This window comes from Teleopsis dalmanni, chromosome 2 (genome assembly GCF_002237135.1).
Source record: "Teleopsis dalmanni isolate 2A chromosome 2, ASM223713v2, whole genome shotgun sequence".
NCBI classification, from domain to species: domain Eukaryota; kingdom Metazoa; phylum Arthropoda; class Insecta; order Diptera; family Diopsidae; genus Teleopsis; species Teleopsis dalmanni.
This window is the reverse complement of record NC_051847.1, coordinates 115,622,872-115,638,729: the sequence shown is the minus strand read 5'-3', so window position 1 is coordinate 115,638,729 and position 15,858 is coordinate 115,622,872. Positions and strand designations below refer to the sequence as shown.

Sequence of the window (15,858 nt, the reverse complement as noted above, 5' to 3'; positions counted from 1 at the left end):
GAGAAATATTAGTTCTGAATAAAATTTAGATTCGAAAATTCATGGATTTTATCGTGTACCCTCTGATAATAGAATAACTCAAAGAAAAATTAAGTCCGAAGTGCTTATTTATTTAAAAACTATTTTGTTTTCTTTTCTCTGTTCCCTCATTTATTCTATAGCTGTAAGTGTTTCTGCAAATGTATATATAAGTATATATATAATAACAATTAAAGAAGCACATCTGAATACTTAGCAGTTTAATCTCTTTTGACCCTTTCAACCTTTCCGCCATATTTTCTGATTACTGATAAATTTTTATAAATACAAAAATGTCACTTCAATTTTTTATTGGAGAATCGAACAATTTAGTTCAATTTTAGAAAAGCAAAGAATATAATGGGATTGCGGGCATCGCTGTTAATCATTTTATTTATAACATGCTATACTCAAGTAAAAAGATTACTTTGAAATGAATAACTTTAATGAAAATAATGTTGTAATATATTACAGTTTTGTCTTGGTAATACTTTATTCCATTTTGCTATTAATTTTCATATAAAAGATGGCAACGAGTCTTCGGAAGAGCAAGTGGACTTAAATCAAACACAAATTACGGAGAATGTAGAGGCACAAAATTTCCAGGCCGAGAATGCAGAGACAACACAATTTCAAGTTACAACATCAGGTTATAGTGCAGATCTCCTTTCTGCAAAACAGCAACTGGATGAAACACTCGACATGAAACTGCAAGAGACAAGAACAGCCGTACAAGGTTTCAATAAAGAAATTTCGCACTTGACTGGACGCAGCGATACAATAGCTGCTAAAGTTAAACTTACCACACGTTACCTAAATAAGTTATTAAGAGGGGCTATCATTCGAACGGGTACCACAGCGGATGCTATCACAATAATTGTGGCAGCTGGCGATAATGAAACAGATATAAAATTAGATATCTTAAAAGATTTTCTAAAACTTGTAAGCGACCTGAAAGTTGCCACTGCTGAAGGTGGTGAAAGATCAATGGAGTTTATGCTGATTAATTTGCTACTTACAAGGCATAAATTGACAAGTTTAGAGTCAGAGGTGCGCCAAGTCATAGATGACGCTAGTGAAAAAATAAAAATAATAAACGAATGCGATAATATTTTAAAAAACCAATCTGGCAAGTGCGAGTTTTAGAAAAGATCTGTTCTAAAATATTATTGATTGATGTTTAAAATATAAATATAAAATAATAAATATGTGTTTTAAACTTAACTATAAGTACATATTTATATTGTACATTAAATCTTATTGCATATGTTATTACAGTGGTGTTGGGCATATAAGCCTGGTTGCATATTTATGTAAAGTTAGAGCAATATGAAATACTAAAATTTATTATACAAAAAATAAAATTGGAGAAAATAAATGATCACTTGTAATACGAGTGTCTTAATCAAAGTCTTTCATTATGGAAGATTTTATCAATATCTTATTCCATACTGATTGAGCCTTACAAGTTGGATCTTAAAAATCTTAATTTAGCCGTAGATTTTTAAAATAATCTCTTAATATTAACTTTTTCAGGACTCATCATTTTTGTCATTATTATCCAGAATGAAGTAAATACATTTATATGTTAAATTAGAGTATACATATATACTCTATACAAATATAGAGTTTGGAAGTCGAAATTCTCGTACTCTTAAAGCGGATTGATCAATTTAAAACATACATACATATATCAGAAAAAATTTTTTTTTCCATTACAGATATGAATGGAAAATTTTTCGTATGTAGTCAAAAAGAAGAGAAAGGTACACATATATACATATATGAATTGCTCCAAGTTTATAAATAAACATATTTGTTTTCAGTGTGCTTATGTGATTCTTAAAGTATTTCAACTCTGAAATTTAGTCTATTTCTAATATCCCAAGGATATGTAGAGGTTGTAAATATTATGTGCACATGTATTAGATAGAGATAACTTTAAATTAACAGCAATATACCACGAAATAGTTATACTGGAGCATATAAGCATGCTAGTATAAGACTCTTAAGTCTAGTATAAGACACAAGATTTTTTGTTGTTGATTGTGAGGATCTTGAGTTCACCGGTATATATACGGGCAGAGTCAAGGATACTTTTTTAGCACAGGAAGTAATAAGAATAATGAAAAGGTTTACTAAAGGTAAATTATGGAATTTTCTAACTCTATACTGAACTCTAGACAGCTGATAAAGAAAAATATGTATATATGTAAAAGTGATATGGGCAAGACTTCTATAAAATTGTACTAAGGTAATGTAATGGACTGTGCACGTTATAATATTTTGAGACCTTTTAAAGAGTCTAAATTTTTTTGTAAAAGCATTGTCTTGTGGGATATCGAGCGGCACTTATACCCATACGTCAACAAAGGATGTTTTTTTTAATGCGTTTATTGCTTATTCGAGTTATTGATATATGTCCGATCAACATATCCATCATATTAGGGCAGATTATGTCAAACGTAACTTTCCTAGCGCAACCACAATCACCTAGGTTGAATGATAATTAATTTATTTAATTTGCAAGTTGTTTTTATTCTAGGTATTCACAAGCAATTCTTTGAAATATATTATCCCCTCTGCAATAATATACTATCTTGCTTAGTCACTTATTTAATTCATCATCATAACCACATGTCAATCTTTATCGAGTAATATCAATATTATATGATATTATAAGTAATATCACTTTTAAAAAGGTTGATGATGATTTCTTTTTAAATGTATTTTACCTGCTAAAATTGTTTTTGGTGATATAGCTAATAGAGCGAACAATAATTAAAGTGAATACGATCAAAAAGTTTTCATTTTAAAAACTTCGAAAGATCGTTCAGTGTTGCTCTTTATCGTTCAAGGTACTGTTCTGTATATATATATTGGTACTTGTAAAATGAACTACCTATGAATAGTTCTTCAATGTAGACCAGGGCTGTTCAAAGAACGGCCCGCAGCTAATGTATGCACGGCCCGCGATAATTACGCAAATTTTGTTTTGGTGTACTTCTAAAACCACATTATTTTATTTTTATGGTATACCAACTAAATGAATTTAAATTGATAAATTAATAAAACCAAATTAAACATTATAACCGAATTTTTATTTTTGTCGAAAACATATGAACGTAATTATGTATTTGTTTCTGCGGCCCTCCAATCTGCACAGTGATTTGTGTTGGCCCGCGATCGCATCTGGTGTGAACAGCCTGATGTAGACCATACATTCTGGAATATGTAGCTCAACACTGAAAACCTAAAGAAAAATTGATTAAAGAAAATAATATCTGATTCCCTTCCTTCTTTGAAGAAATGTTGTATTAGCAATATTATCCAGTAATTGGCCTTTTTCGTGTTCACGTTGCCATTGCTTTAATATTTAACTAATTTTATATAATATACTTTCCGTGCAATAAAATTTATTATATAAAAATAATATTGTTTGATATATAATATAAACATGAACATATTTAAAAAGAAATTTAATATATTTAATTGGTGCATTTTTTTACAATCTCTAGGCCGTTTTGACAGCGGCCTAGATTGTGTAGAACAGTAAATGGATTTATGCTCCAGTGTTTTTTTGTCTACATATTTATTTATTTATATTTAACCTCTTTATATACAATTTTAAAACCAGATATTGTGTCTCTTAATCAGGAAGTATAAAAGAATCATTTATGTGTGGGCGTAGGAATTAGTTGGTATACAGTGGAGACATCGTTTGACATAGGCACATTTAGTTGATACTGATTTCTGTGTAGGTTGCAGAGCTGAGGCAAAAAAATTTTAATAATGGGCCAAATTGCATGGTGAAAGTAGAAATGGTTTGGTATCAATTTTTTGTGAAAATGCAACAAAAGTTTTTATTATTTTTTTTTTGAAACATAGATGGCACCATAGAATGAACCACTGCTAATGCACTAAACTACTATTCAATTATGTACATATAACATATCTGCAGTAATTTTTGCCTGTATGAAGAACTTCAGATATACAGTTAATTAAATTATGGAAAAAATTAAATATTTTTATTGAATTTTGTTGCCTGAGTACACTGAATGAAAGATAATTCATTATGTTATATATATTTTGTTAAAAACTTTTTCAATCAGATTACTTATAATGTTTTTAAAAATAATGTAATCTAAATACAAGACACACTTTTAGAAATTAGAATAGAATTTATACCACATAAATGCTATGCAGTTAAATATTTATAAATTTTAGGTAATTAACTTGTGTAAAGTAAGCCACGCTCTTGTGATTTTTCGATCTGCGTCTCAGACCATCACTTTTTCACCGCATTTTTTTGGTGTCTGCACTATTTATTATTCTCATTTCTGGTTCTCCTTTCTAGGTATAATTTCTGTGTTTTACGGACTTAAGTCGCATATGACTCTATCGTTCTCCAACTCTCTGCGTTCGATGTCATCTTTTCCACTATATTTTCGGGATTTATAAGTCCAATCTGTACTAATATCTTTTCTCTATTTATCTGCCATCTATTACAGTAGGAGAAGGTGTGCTCTGCGTCGTCACAGTCTCCATCGCCATACATACAGTCGGATAGATTCACCTTTCTTATCCGGTACAGGTACTTACAAAGTATCCATCTCCGGTCAGCATCTGAGTGAGATAGTAATTTGCGTCTCCCGATTTCCGTTTGAGCCCAGTTATTATATTTGGTATCAATTTAGCTGTCCATCTTCCTTGAGTGCTATTGTTCCATCTTTGTTGCCACATAGAAAAATATAGAATATATTAAAATATAGCAGTAAAATTTCATATCACATCATTAAAAATATATACTGGAATTAAAAAGAGAACAAATTTCATATCAAGGAACTTATTAAAGTAAATTCTCAAATTAGCAAAAATAATGGATGTTTTGATGCAAAAGAATAAAAAATAGATAACTTATTGGAAGAAATTATTATAGCATTTTCTTTGTCAATAAAACGAAGGGAATAATTTCATATATGTACATATGTACTTAGAATTTCTTGTGATAGAGTTTTCCTAAAATATCTTAAGCACCTAACCATAAGTGCGCCAATAAAAATTATCAGATAAATTATTAAATTTCAACCTGATTTGCGCTATCATTTTAAATTCTGTTGAAATTTATAATATTTATATATTGAGTATTGCAAAAACCGGATCAACTATATAGAGCAAAGCCTTAAAATGATATTAACTCTCTGATAGAAAATAGTATAATAACGTAAAAAGTCACTACTAGCATCTCTAAGTAAACGAATGTTTTTCTATTCTGTATTCGACAAGCTAAATATTAGATATATATAAAAAAAAAGAAATACCATACTATGGACATTAAGCTCCATTTCTCTGGTGGCCTAGAACCTTGTGTGTGTTAACTTCCATCTACTTATATTTAGTGGGTTTTGGATTTAGTGGGTTTACGTGGACTTAAATGTATTGTTGTTCCATTAAAATAGAAAAAATAAAATCTCTAGAATCATTATATTAATACCATATGTTAGTATACAATATCAACATTCTGTAATCCGGGAGATAATTTAAGTATTGGTAATTTTTTAAATTACATTATGAATTCTATACTATAAATTACTTTGTTCCGAGGGTAAACTTCGTGTGGTATATTGATTCCAATAAAGTATAATACTGTCTACGGAAACTAAATAAATTGGCAAGGACAACAAAGTCAACGTCTGTCGGGATCCTGGACATGTATGTTAGTAACCTAGCTAAATGAGCAAACTATAAACTTGGCAGAAAAGCAGCTTCGATAGAACGAGAGAACATTGATAGAGTGTAATATATGACATAGGCAGAAGAGAATGGGAAAAAGTTTCAAGGAAGCAAAGAAAAAAAGAGTTCTTTTGCAAGAGAAATAAGTATATGCATATACATATGATAATCTTAATTACGAACAGCCAAATGTATAGCAAAAAGCATTAAATTTTGCATTGGCTTATTCAGGAACAGGACAGCTATGATTAATGTAAGAAAATAATTGAAAATCAATCTCTTTATTGTCTGTAATATGACCTATTATTATAGATCTACAACAATATTATTATAGGACTACAATATAAATTGAATTGTAGGTTTTCTCAGATCAGCATAGTGTATATTTAAGTATTATTTTATAGTATGTGTAATTTCAGATATCTTAGCTATATAAAATAACATTATAAACATACTTAACAATCATTTATTTATTTCTGAATTAACATTAAATTTAATTTAAAAATTAATTAAGAAAAAGGAACTAGATACTAGGTCCTTCGTTCTGTGCTTATATTCACATTAAGAATTATGTATATCTAAATTTTATTTAATATATCTTTCGGCAGATGTGTGTAGCGTTATTGTATTGTAATTGCTATTCTTGATTGGGTTGAAAACGCTGGTGTCGTTGGTTGGGTTACTGTAGCAGTTTATGAGATGGATCATGGTTAGAATATATCCACATTTGGGGCATGTTAGTTGTACATCCCTTTACTTAACTATTAAATAAAATAATAAAAATAATAAAAAACATGTTTATTCAATGCATAATGGACTTTACCAAGAAAAGAATGCTAAATTTCGAAAATAACCGAAAATAAGTTAATCGATTATTTTTTTTGTTTTTGCACATACACATGCACGGGCATATTTATATGTACGGTTGGTTATTGCAGCAACAGCACATATCATTCTGGAATAAACTCCTGAACGACTTCATGCAGTGGTTATACCAACCACCATAGCTTTTACTTACGCATGTAAAACGAGCATGGAAACATCTGCCGATTTTTTTTGTCTTCTTTGTTTTTTCACTATTTCTTATGTTTGCGTTTATCGTTACAAGCCACAATGCATCGTAGTTTATACAACAACAACAATTTTAATGATTATTTTTTTTTCATTTCCTTTTGAACATATGTATGTATATGCTGACGATGCTTCAATGAAAATATGCATGACAGTGTGTTGTTTCAGTCTTTATTGTGTTCCACTATTCTCTGCTATGACTTTCAAGAATATTCATTTCTTGCTCTACGTTTTGGTGATGCGCTTTACTTCTGTAACTACGCTTAACCCTTTACAAAAAAAATAAATTTTTTTATGTAGACTTTTTTTGTTATATTTTCTCCTTTTATGTCTACCTGTAATCTGTTCAAAATTCTTTGAGACATGTGAACCTTTATTGATCTTCGATGCAATGCAAACCACAAATACGTTAAAGTTTGTATACAAACTTGTTGACAACAGATTTTTCAGAAGATCGTATTGTGTATCCGCTGATATTTATAAAAACTTTTATTTGGGTAAATCGAGGAATATTTTTATTTTGAAGAATATCACTTGTAGTATAGACGAATCAATTAATCGCCTATAATAACGATAATTTAGAGTATATTAAAATAAACATACATACCACTTTCACTTTTTAGAAGACCATTCTATCACTAATGTATTATAGTTCATTTATGATATTAATATAGAATAAATTTGTCTCTCACATCTATCGTTTCATTGTAACCCTTATATATTCACAGCAAATATATTTTCTTTTATCATCAAAGAATTTACAGTACGGATTAGACATATGTATGCTTATGTTGGTCTGATATTCATATTTTTACCTAAAAGTCCATTTTGTATTAGTATTATATTTGGTAAAGTTTAATAGGTTAATCTACTTTCTTATAGGTATCCCATTTCTATTATCATTACATTTTACTGTCCATCTGGTTATTTATTTGTAATATAAATAAGGATTCTAGTAACAATTTCTTCAATTGTGTAACTAGGCTTCTAACAGTTTACTGACGACCACCATTATATATTACCTAAACTGTTAATCCACCCCATTATCGATACCCGGTTTAAATTATATTTACAAATTCAGATTGCATTTCACTAGTTGTTCGACATTAAAGTGTATTCAGTTATTTGTAAGTTATACAATTTTTGTATTAATATTAATATTAACTACGTATGTATATACTAACTTCAAGAAGAGGTTTTAAAGTGATTTTCATGTCTACCAAATGTTTATTTAGATATAAAAGTCAGATTTTGTTATATATTAATAATATTGAGAGTGCTACTTCTCAATCACCTGATCCGTTTTTATATTTAATTTAAGCTGTGGTTACTGCTCAACGTTATTCTGCGGAGGTGTAATAGCTTTGCAGGGAATATCGAGCTTAGACATTAAGGTATAAACAGGGTCCTTTATGAGATTTTCGAATCAGTAGAAAGACTGTCGTGTAAATAACACGATTTAAAACTTATTTAATAGACATTTTTTCTAATTCTGTAAATTGTTTCTTGCATATTATATAGTTATTCCCCACTAAAAATATCTGACATTTTATTTTTTGTATTTATCTGATAGCTCGCAGTATTGATACACGATTTTTTTTGGAACAGGTCTTTTGATATTTTCAAGATTTGCTTATAGATTTCAATTCAAAAAATAAGATTAATGTATCCTTAAATCATTGGGCAAAGACCAGATCTTATATATATACATATATATATAATGGAGCAGTTGTGTACTTCTCATTATCTGCACTAAATATCAATATGATTTTAAGTTATTCATTTAGTGCAATATGACCATAGCTATATACATAAGTAATTTTACGAAATACATTTTTTAAAAAATTAATTTTTTAACACTGTTTCAATGATATAGTAGAAAATAATTTATGTTGATAAAATGGATAAATAAGAAATAAAAATTAATTCGTTTCAAAGAGACCAACAGGAAGGCATTGCATGCTTCAGTAGAAGTATAACATGCAGCAGACATATTTTTATAAAAACAAGATACAAAACATGTTTCTTGTAATTTCAGTTTAATTTTTTTCTTAAAAACTCTATATGGTTTTAATGTACATATACGTTTATATACTACGGCAAAGTGCATTACTGTGCGTATTGACATAAAAGTACACACTTGAGTATATAAGCCACAACCTTTACATGATCAAAATGTTTGGTTTCTCAAAAATACAAAAAAACTAATAAAAATGTCTGCTGTGATTTTTTTTTACCATCTGCTCTTTTTTTATTACGTTCAGTTCAGTGTAGAATATAATCCCTGAAATAATGACAAAAATACCAACGACAAAAATATCTACCTGTCAAACTCACATGTTGCACGTGTTGTTTCTCTCTGGGGTATATATTATATGTACATATTAGTATATCTACGAGATACTGTGGCAACAAAATTTTGAAAAATAATTGGAACGATTATAAAACATTTAACAGATTTTCGTTAATAGTTGTATAAAGTATTTAAGTTATACTTTCCTGATTTTCTACTCTTCTAATATAAGAACCTTTAAGATCAATATTTGACATTTTATATTAATATAATATTCTGTTAATACCTACAATATTGTTCCGAGTCAATAGATAAACATGCATACACTTTAAATCTTTATTTAAATGACTCCAACGAAAAACGTTTACTATGAAATATTAGTCTGTAAAAATATGGCATAGTCTGTAAAACCCCGAAGGAACTCCAAAGTTTACGTTTAAATTCATATAAAGTAAAATAAACTTATTTGTATATTACATATAATAAACTCAATTTTTTAGGATAACCTATATCATAACGTACGCATACAACTCGATGTAAGAAGTTTACGCTATCGCCTTTCCCTAAAATCTAGGATGGTCTTTGTGTTATGGTCTCTGTCTAATAAGAATGAGAAACTATACATTTTTAGGACTCCGCCCGAAAATTAAAATTAGCTAAGTACAATGTTTTCATAGTAATACTCACTGAAATTGAAATAATTAATATTTAAAACGCTTTAAATAACAATAAGATCTTTAGTTAAGCGTTACAGAATACAATCTATTTAGGAATTAGTTGTTAAATTTGAATTTTTTATATGTCTAACCTTGTTGTTGGACAGTGCTTCTGTCATAAATGCATTGTTCTTTGATTTATTATTATTGTAATTTTTACTAATTTTAATTGTGTAAAAATTAATGGCGTAAACAAAGAAACACATTACTTATAAAAAACTTTATACTTTTATTCAAAATATATGTACATTGTATTTACTCAAAAAATTATCAATAAATATCATTTTATATTTACTGTCCTCACTCAGTTTGAAAGCATTTTTCTATATAACCAATTTAACGAGTGATTCTCACTCCCTCCCTCATTCTCTATCCTTTATATAATATAAATTTTAATATTTGGTTATATACTAATATTTAACTACATATACCAAGCTACACCTACTCAAAGTCACATTAAATAAAATTTAAATATAATTATTAACATGAATATAAGCACAGGACGAAGGACCTAGTACCTAGTTCCTTATTCTTAATTAATTTTAAAATTAAATTTAATGTTGATTCAAAAACAAACAATAAATAAATAAATAAACTACATATACAACTAAATATGATATCGATTTTAGTACATTTTTGGACATAGTTTGGTCAATATTAGTCTGATTCTTTGCCAAAACCTATAATGAAGTTTTTAAAACAGATACTGTATTGAAATAAATGTTGCTTTCGTACCCGTTAATTATAAAGTATATTAAATAACTTAAATATATTGACTATTTATTCCAAAGTTAAATGAACTTTTCATATCAGCTGTTGTGAAATAATTAGCTTAAACAGAGTAATTGAAAAATACTTAATTAAAAATGATACGTAAGCAAGTGAGTAGTAAGAAATAGATTGCGTATCTTGATATATAACCGGAAGCACTTATTTAAATAACTTGTATGTTACTTTTAAGTAAACATCAGCAGTTTTGCCATTAATAATAATTTTTCGTTTCATAATTTTCCAAAACTTTATCTTATCAGTGAATTGTAAATGCTTTCAACTTTCATAATATTAGTAATGTACGTACAATTTGTGTTTTTTATAGTCTCATTTTGAGTTCTAAATAATGTATGAGATATCTATTAAAAATAGCTAAAATTACAAATTCTAGCGACAACTAAGAACCGTTTGGAGTCGTTAAATCTTAAGCCTAGTTGCGATTTGACTATTGGCGCAAATGCGCCTAATTGTTTTCATAGTTTTCCACTCCATGCAATTGTATCTTCATAAATTTTGCATAAATTTAGTCAAAATCAACACTTGTTTCCAAGTGTAGTATATAACGCTCGGCAACTAATTCTATTACTAGTTATGCTCTGTAAAAATGACAACTTCATTCAGTAGCTAAACGATTTGTTTATAAGGCCAAAACAAGCTGCTCTAGACAAACATATAGAGAACTAACTTACAATCTGGGGACATCGAATTATTTTAATGATAAATATGCAATGGAAAATATTCGTACAATTTTCAAATCTCGTTCCAAACTTCTCAAGCTCAGTTATGGTACTTAACCTATGTAAGTTGTACACTATCGGTTTGTAGGCTATGCATTAAACAGGAAACGGAAAGCGATAAGCACTTTATCGCAATCTGCCCAATTTTAAAGAAAATAAGATACAAATATTTTGGGAAAATGCCCTTAAGCCAAACGAAATTGCACAGTGTCCTTAATGGAATGGATGGCTGAATTTATGCGCGTATCTTAACCAAACCTTAAAATATAGGCAACAAATTATAGATGACATCTTTTATCCGCACTTATGTATGCATAACAGCAATAGCTACTAATAATAATATCAAACTTACTAAGAGATTAGAGGGATAAAAAGAGTAGGCAATCGCTAGGTTAAGCTGACGACATTAGGTCATACCTTTAAGGAAATAATGTATGGATAATTATTGCATGTTTTTAAATGACTAATAAAGAATACTACTACATTCAGTAGCTTAATGTGGTTTTCAACTACAAACATCCAATAATTCTGAGGCTGGCGCAAAAGTTTACATGTTCGAATTATCTGAAATTATCGATGCTATTGTGGTGTCGTTTGTGTCGTTCATCTGCGCGACGCATTAGAGAATACCGTGTACACTCGAATGTCTGCTCACAAATCTTCTTACTGAGGTCTGACTAAAGTAAAAGTCATTGTTTCTTCAGTACACTTTATACAGATAATACTTTATCTATATTATAGATAGAGATATTATAGATAGATAATGATGATTGGGAGAACCTATCGTAGTCACAAAACAAGTCGCATACTTTTCTGTAGTATAAGCAAACATAGGTATAAAGAGAAACGTTTATAACTAATACTCAATATGGAACTCTATTTAAATTGTTGATTGTGCATTTTAACCTAAGATCCATTATACCGTCTATTCCAATAGAACTACAACTTTTCAAGACTAAACTTTTTAAATTTGTATTAAATTTTCTATATGATTGTTAGGAATACAAACTATGGATCTAACCCAGCCGACAAATTAATTGTACAAAATGTGGAACTCATTTAAATGTTTGAGTGTACACATTTTAGAATATTAACCTTGAGTAATACAAAGACACAAAACACAAAGAGAGAGAGAGAGAAAGAGAGAGAGAGAGAGAGAAAATTGACTATCGTGGTCGAGAAAACATCATAAACGTTGATGGTGGAGTTCTTTTGGCTATTTTGGTGTCTTAACTTCCGTATAACGAATCGGTTAATTAAGAAATTTATTTCCTCAGAAAGGAATCTACTTGGCAGTTGCCTAAGTATTTGCTCTATTAAGCCTAATTTTTTTTAAACATCGGTCAACAATTGTCATTTTTGGACTTATTTTTCGTTTTTAGATATATTAGATACATTTTTTTCGGTACGTTCAGTTGAACAGTCATTTGTCGCGTACAGCTGGTCAAACTTTGTTAAATTTCACAACGTCAGCAAATTGACAAAATTTATTCAAATTCACAACTAGGCATTTATTAACTGATTATAATGCCTTGATTTGAAGTTAACTATACTTACTGGAATCAGAAAGATATTACTTACTTACTTAGTTGGCCATTACAGACGTGGGTTGTCCTTGGCCGCGTCGAGTAACCTCCGACAGTAAGCCCGATTAGTAGCTTGCTGTCGCCAGTTGGTAGTACCGAGCGCCTCCATCTGCGGGTACCGAAACGAATACCTTTCTATCCGGTGCACTTTCTTCCATTTGCACGACATGGTCAAGGCAGTGAAGCCGCTGAATTTTTATGCGCTTAACTATGTCAATGTCGTGGTATAGCTCATACAGCTCATTATTCCATCTAATTTGATACTCGTCGCCAAAGCGTTAGGGACCATAGATCTTTCGAAGAATTTTTCTCTCGAATGCTGCTATCGTCTTCTCATCATTGTTGGTAATTGTCCAAACTTCTGCACTATACATCAGGGCAGGTATGATAAAAGATTTGTAGAGCGTGATTTTTGTTTGTTGAGAAAGGGATTTATTTCTCAATTGCTTACTTAGCCCGAAGCAACATTTGTTGGCAAGAGTGATTTTTCGTTGAATCTCTAGACTGACGTCATTTTTGGTGTTTAAGCTGATTCCAAAATAAACAAAGTCTTTTACAACTTGAAACTTATAATTGCCAACAGTGCCGTGGGTCTTAAGATGCTCAGGAGGTTTGTTTGTTGACAGAAAGTACTTTGTTTTGTCCCCATTTACCAGAAGATCCATTTGCTTTGCTTGTTTTTCTAAGTTAGAAAATGCTACACTGACGACGCGGATGCTCAGGTTAATGATATCAATATCATTGACATATGCAAGCAACATCACACTTTTGTGGAATATTGTGCCAGTGCAGTTTAAATCTGCTACTCGAATTATCGTTTCCAAAATTAGATTGAAGTAGACACACGACAAGGAGTCACCCTGTCTGATACCTCGTTTGGTATCAAAACGGTTGAAATCGTTAATTATATCTGAAGTAGATAAATATAACAATAACGTTAGGATTTTCATACATATATTGTTTAAATTTATGCATTTAAAATAATATATATAATTCAATAGTTAACAGTTTTATAACTGTATTCCTTATATGTATGTAAGTTTATTTTATCATGAATGTAACCCTTACTAAACAGCATAATAGAGTACATATACTTAGACTACGCATAAATATGCTTATAGCCACAGCATACTAAAAATATTAAACGAATTTTTGTATAGTTTATGAAAAAACATTTTCACTTTTAGAAAAATTATTACATCCACACCATAATAATATTTAACAGACTATTATATAGAAAGAATTCAAAACCAATTTAGTTTTCACTTCGGTTCACACAGTCAACCATCAGCGTTCAGATGCTACATAAACATGCACCCAGAAGGGATTCTTATATTCGAACAGCCGCTGAATAAAATGTTCAAATGGAGGGGTGCCTTTTAATGAAATATTGCTTTCGATCATAACTGCATATCGAGGATCTTCCCGCTTATAAATAAAACAGTTCTTGTTGCAATGTATTGCAGAAGCAAAAAATCCGTTACAACAACAATTTACAGAAATTTAGTTGAAGTGAGGGTCTTTTTTACTTACAAAATTTAAAATTAATTTGAACTTGAAACGTTCGTCTGTTTCCATTTAGATGGTAACGATTTAGTCGCAGTTATTCCACTCAGCGTACTTTAGTTTTATTGTGTGAGCTCTCAATGTATGACCCAAATTTTAAGTGCTTCGATACGGGTATTATTCTTTTATTATTATATTTTGTAAAATCAACTAATATCAACTTAAATCAACTTATATTTCATTTTTATACTACACTTTATTTACATACTATATTTATTTATAACTATGTAAATTGGTTTTGACTTTTAAAGGTTTATATATGTAGGAATACATCCAAATCCGGATATTTTCATTCCCATTGCAAGATGTATTTTATAGTCTAACTATTATTGTTTTACTGTTTGTTAATACAGAATTTTAAATTAAGATTGATGTCTTAATTTAAAGATCCTCTTAACTAACATCACTAAACATCATCAATCAATATATACAATTTACTAAGTGTTCTATAATGGTTTACTAAAACAAAATAATTTTTCAAATAAAGGTTCCTTCGTTGATTTTGCTGCTTCATAGATACACATTTCACGAAATATACAAATTTGCATAATATAAACAATATTAAGTAATGTTTTGATACCAATACTTTAGAGAGTTTGGGCATAACGCTACTTCATCTTATGAAAACTTTATAACTTCAGAAATTGTCATGTTATTGGAAGTTGTAAACTCTAAATATACATTATTTTTTTATTAATGTTATACACATCAGCAGTTAGATGATAAATAACAGTGTTAGCTGCATTCTAAGCAAGATAGACGTCATTTCAGCTCTTGATAAATAATTCATATTACAAGAATAATATGCTAAACAAACTAATAAAATACACATAAATATATTCAAATAAGTATTTTTTTTTAAAATTAAAAGTAAAGCTTCGAAATCGTCAGGTAGTGCGAATCTTTAACACACTCAATTGTTCTCAGTCCGGACTGTGTTATTTTTCTGTTACTAAATTATCACAGGTATTACGTGGGGAGCCCGTCGTAAGCATTAAACCTCAATAAAGTTTATTTATGTCCTTCATTTAGCCGATTAATGTTTCAGACCTACTCAAGTGTTATGTATTCTAACAAGTTTTTATTGATAAGCTATGTAGAAATGTTAGCTGCATTTCATTTTTCAAGCGATATGTCAATCTGTTAAATTAAATTTTCAATTGTAGACACGATATCGATCGAGTATATATTGTGTCAAATATACACAGTGATCTTATAGTACGTGCTATGTTCGTCTGGGTTTGAAAAAAGGTCAAGCGATTATTAATGCGACTTCTAAAGAATTTCATACAAATCCTTGACATATTCATTATTTCAGATCTAATATTAGGAATGTCACTTTATCCCGAAGTTATATTATCGTCTAT

The 15,858-nt window shown here is 29.5% G+C and overlaps 1 protein-coding gene across 1 annotated transcript; it reads left to right on the top strand.

The window, feature by feature from the left end:
- Positions 1-492: 492 nt before the first annotated feature.
- Positions 493-1,224, top strand: LOC119681940 (the record flags this gene model as incomplete). The annotated part of the gene is given in 1 exon segment (XM_038095253.1): positions 493-1,224. A coding segment is annotated over 1 exon segment (672 nt), but the record flags the coding sequence as incomplete, so codon positions are not given.
- Positions 1,225-15,858: the final 14,634 nt, after the last annotated feature.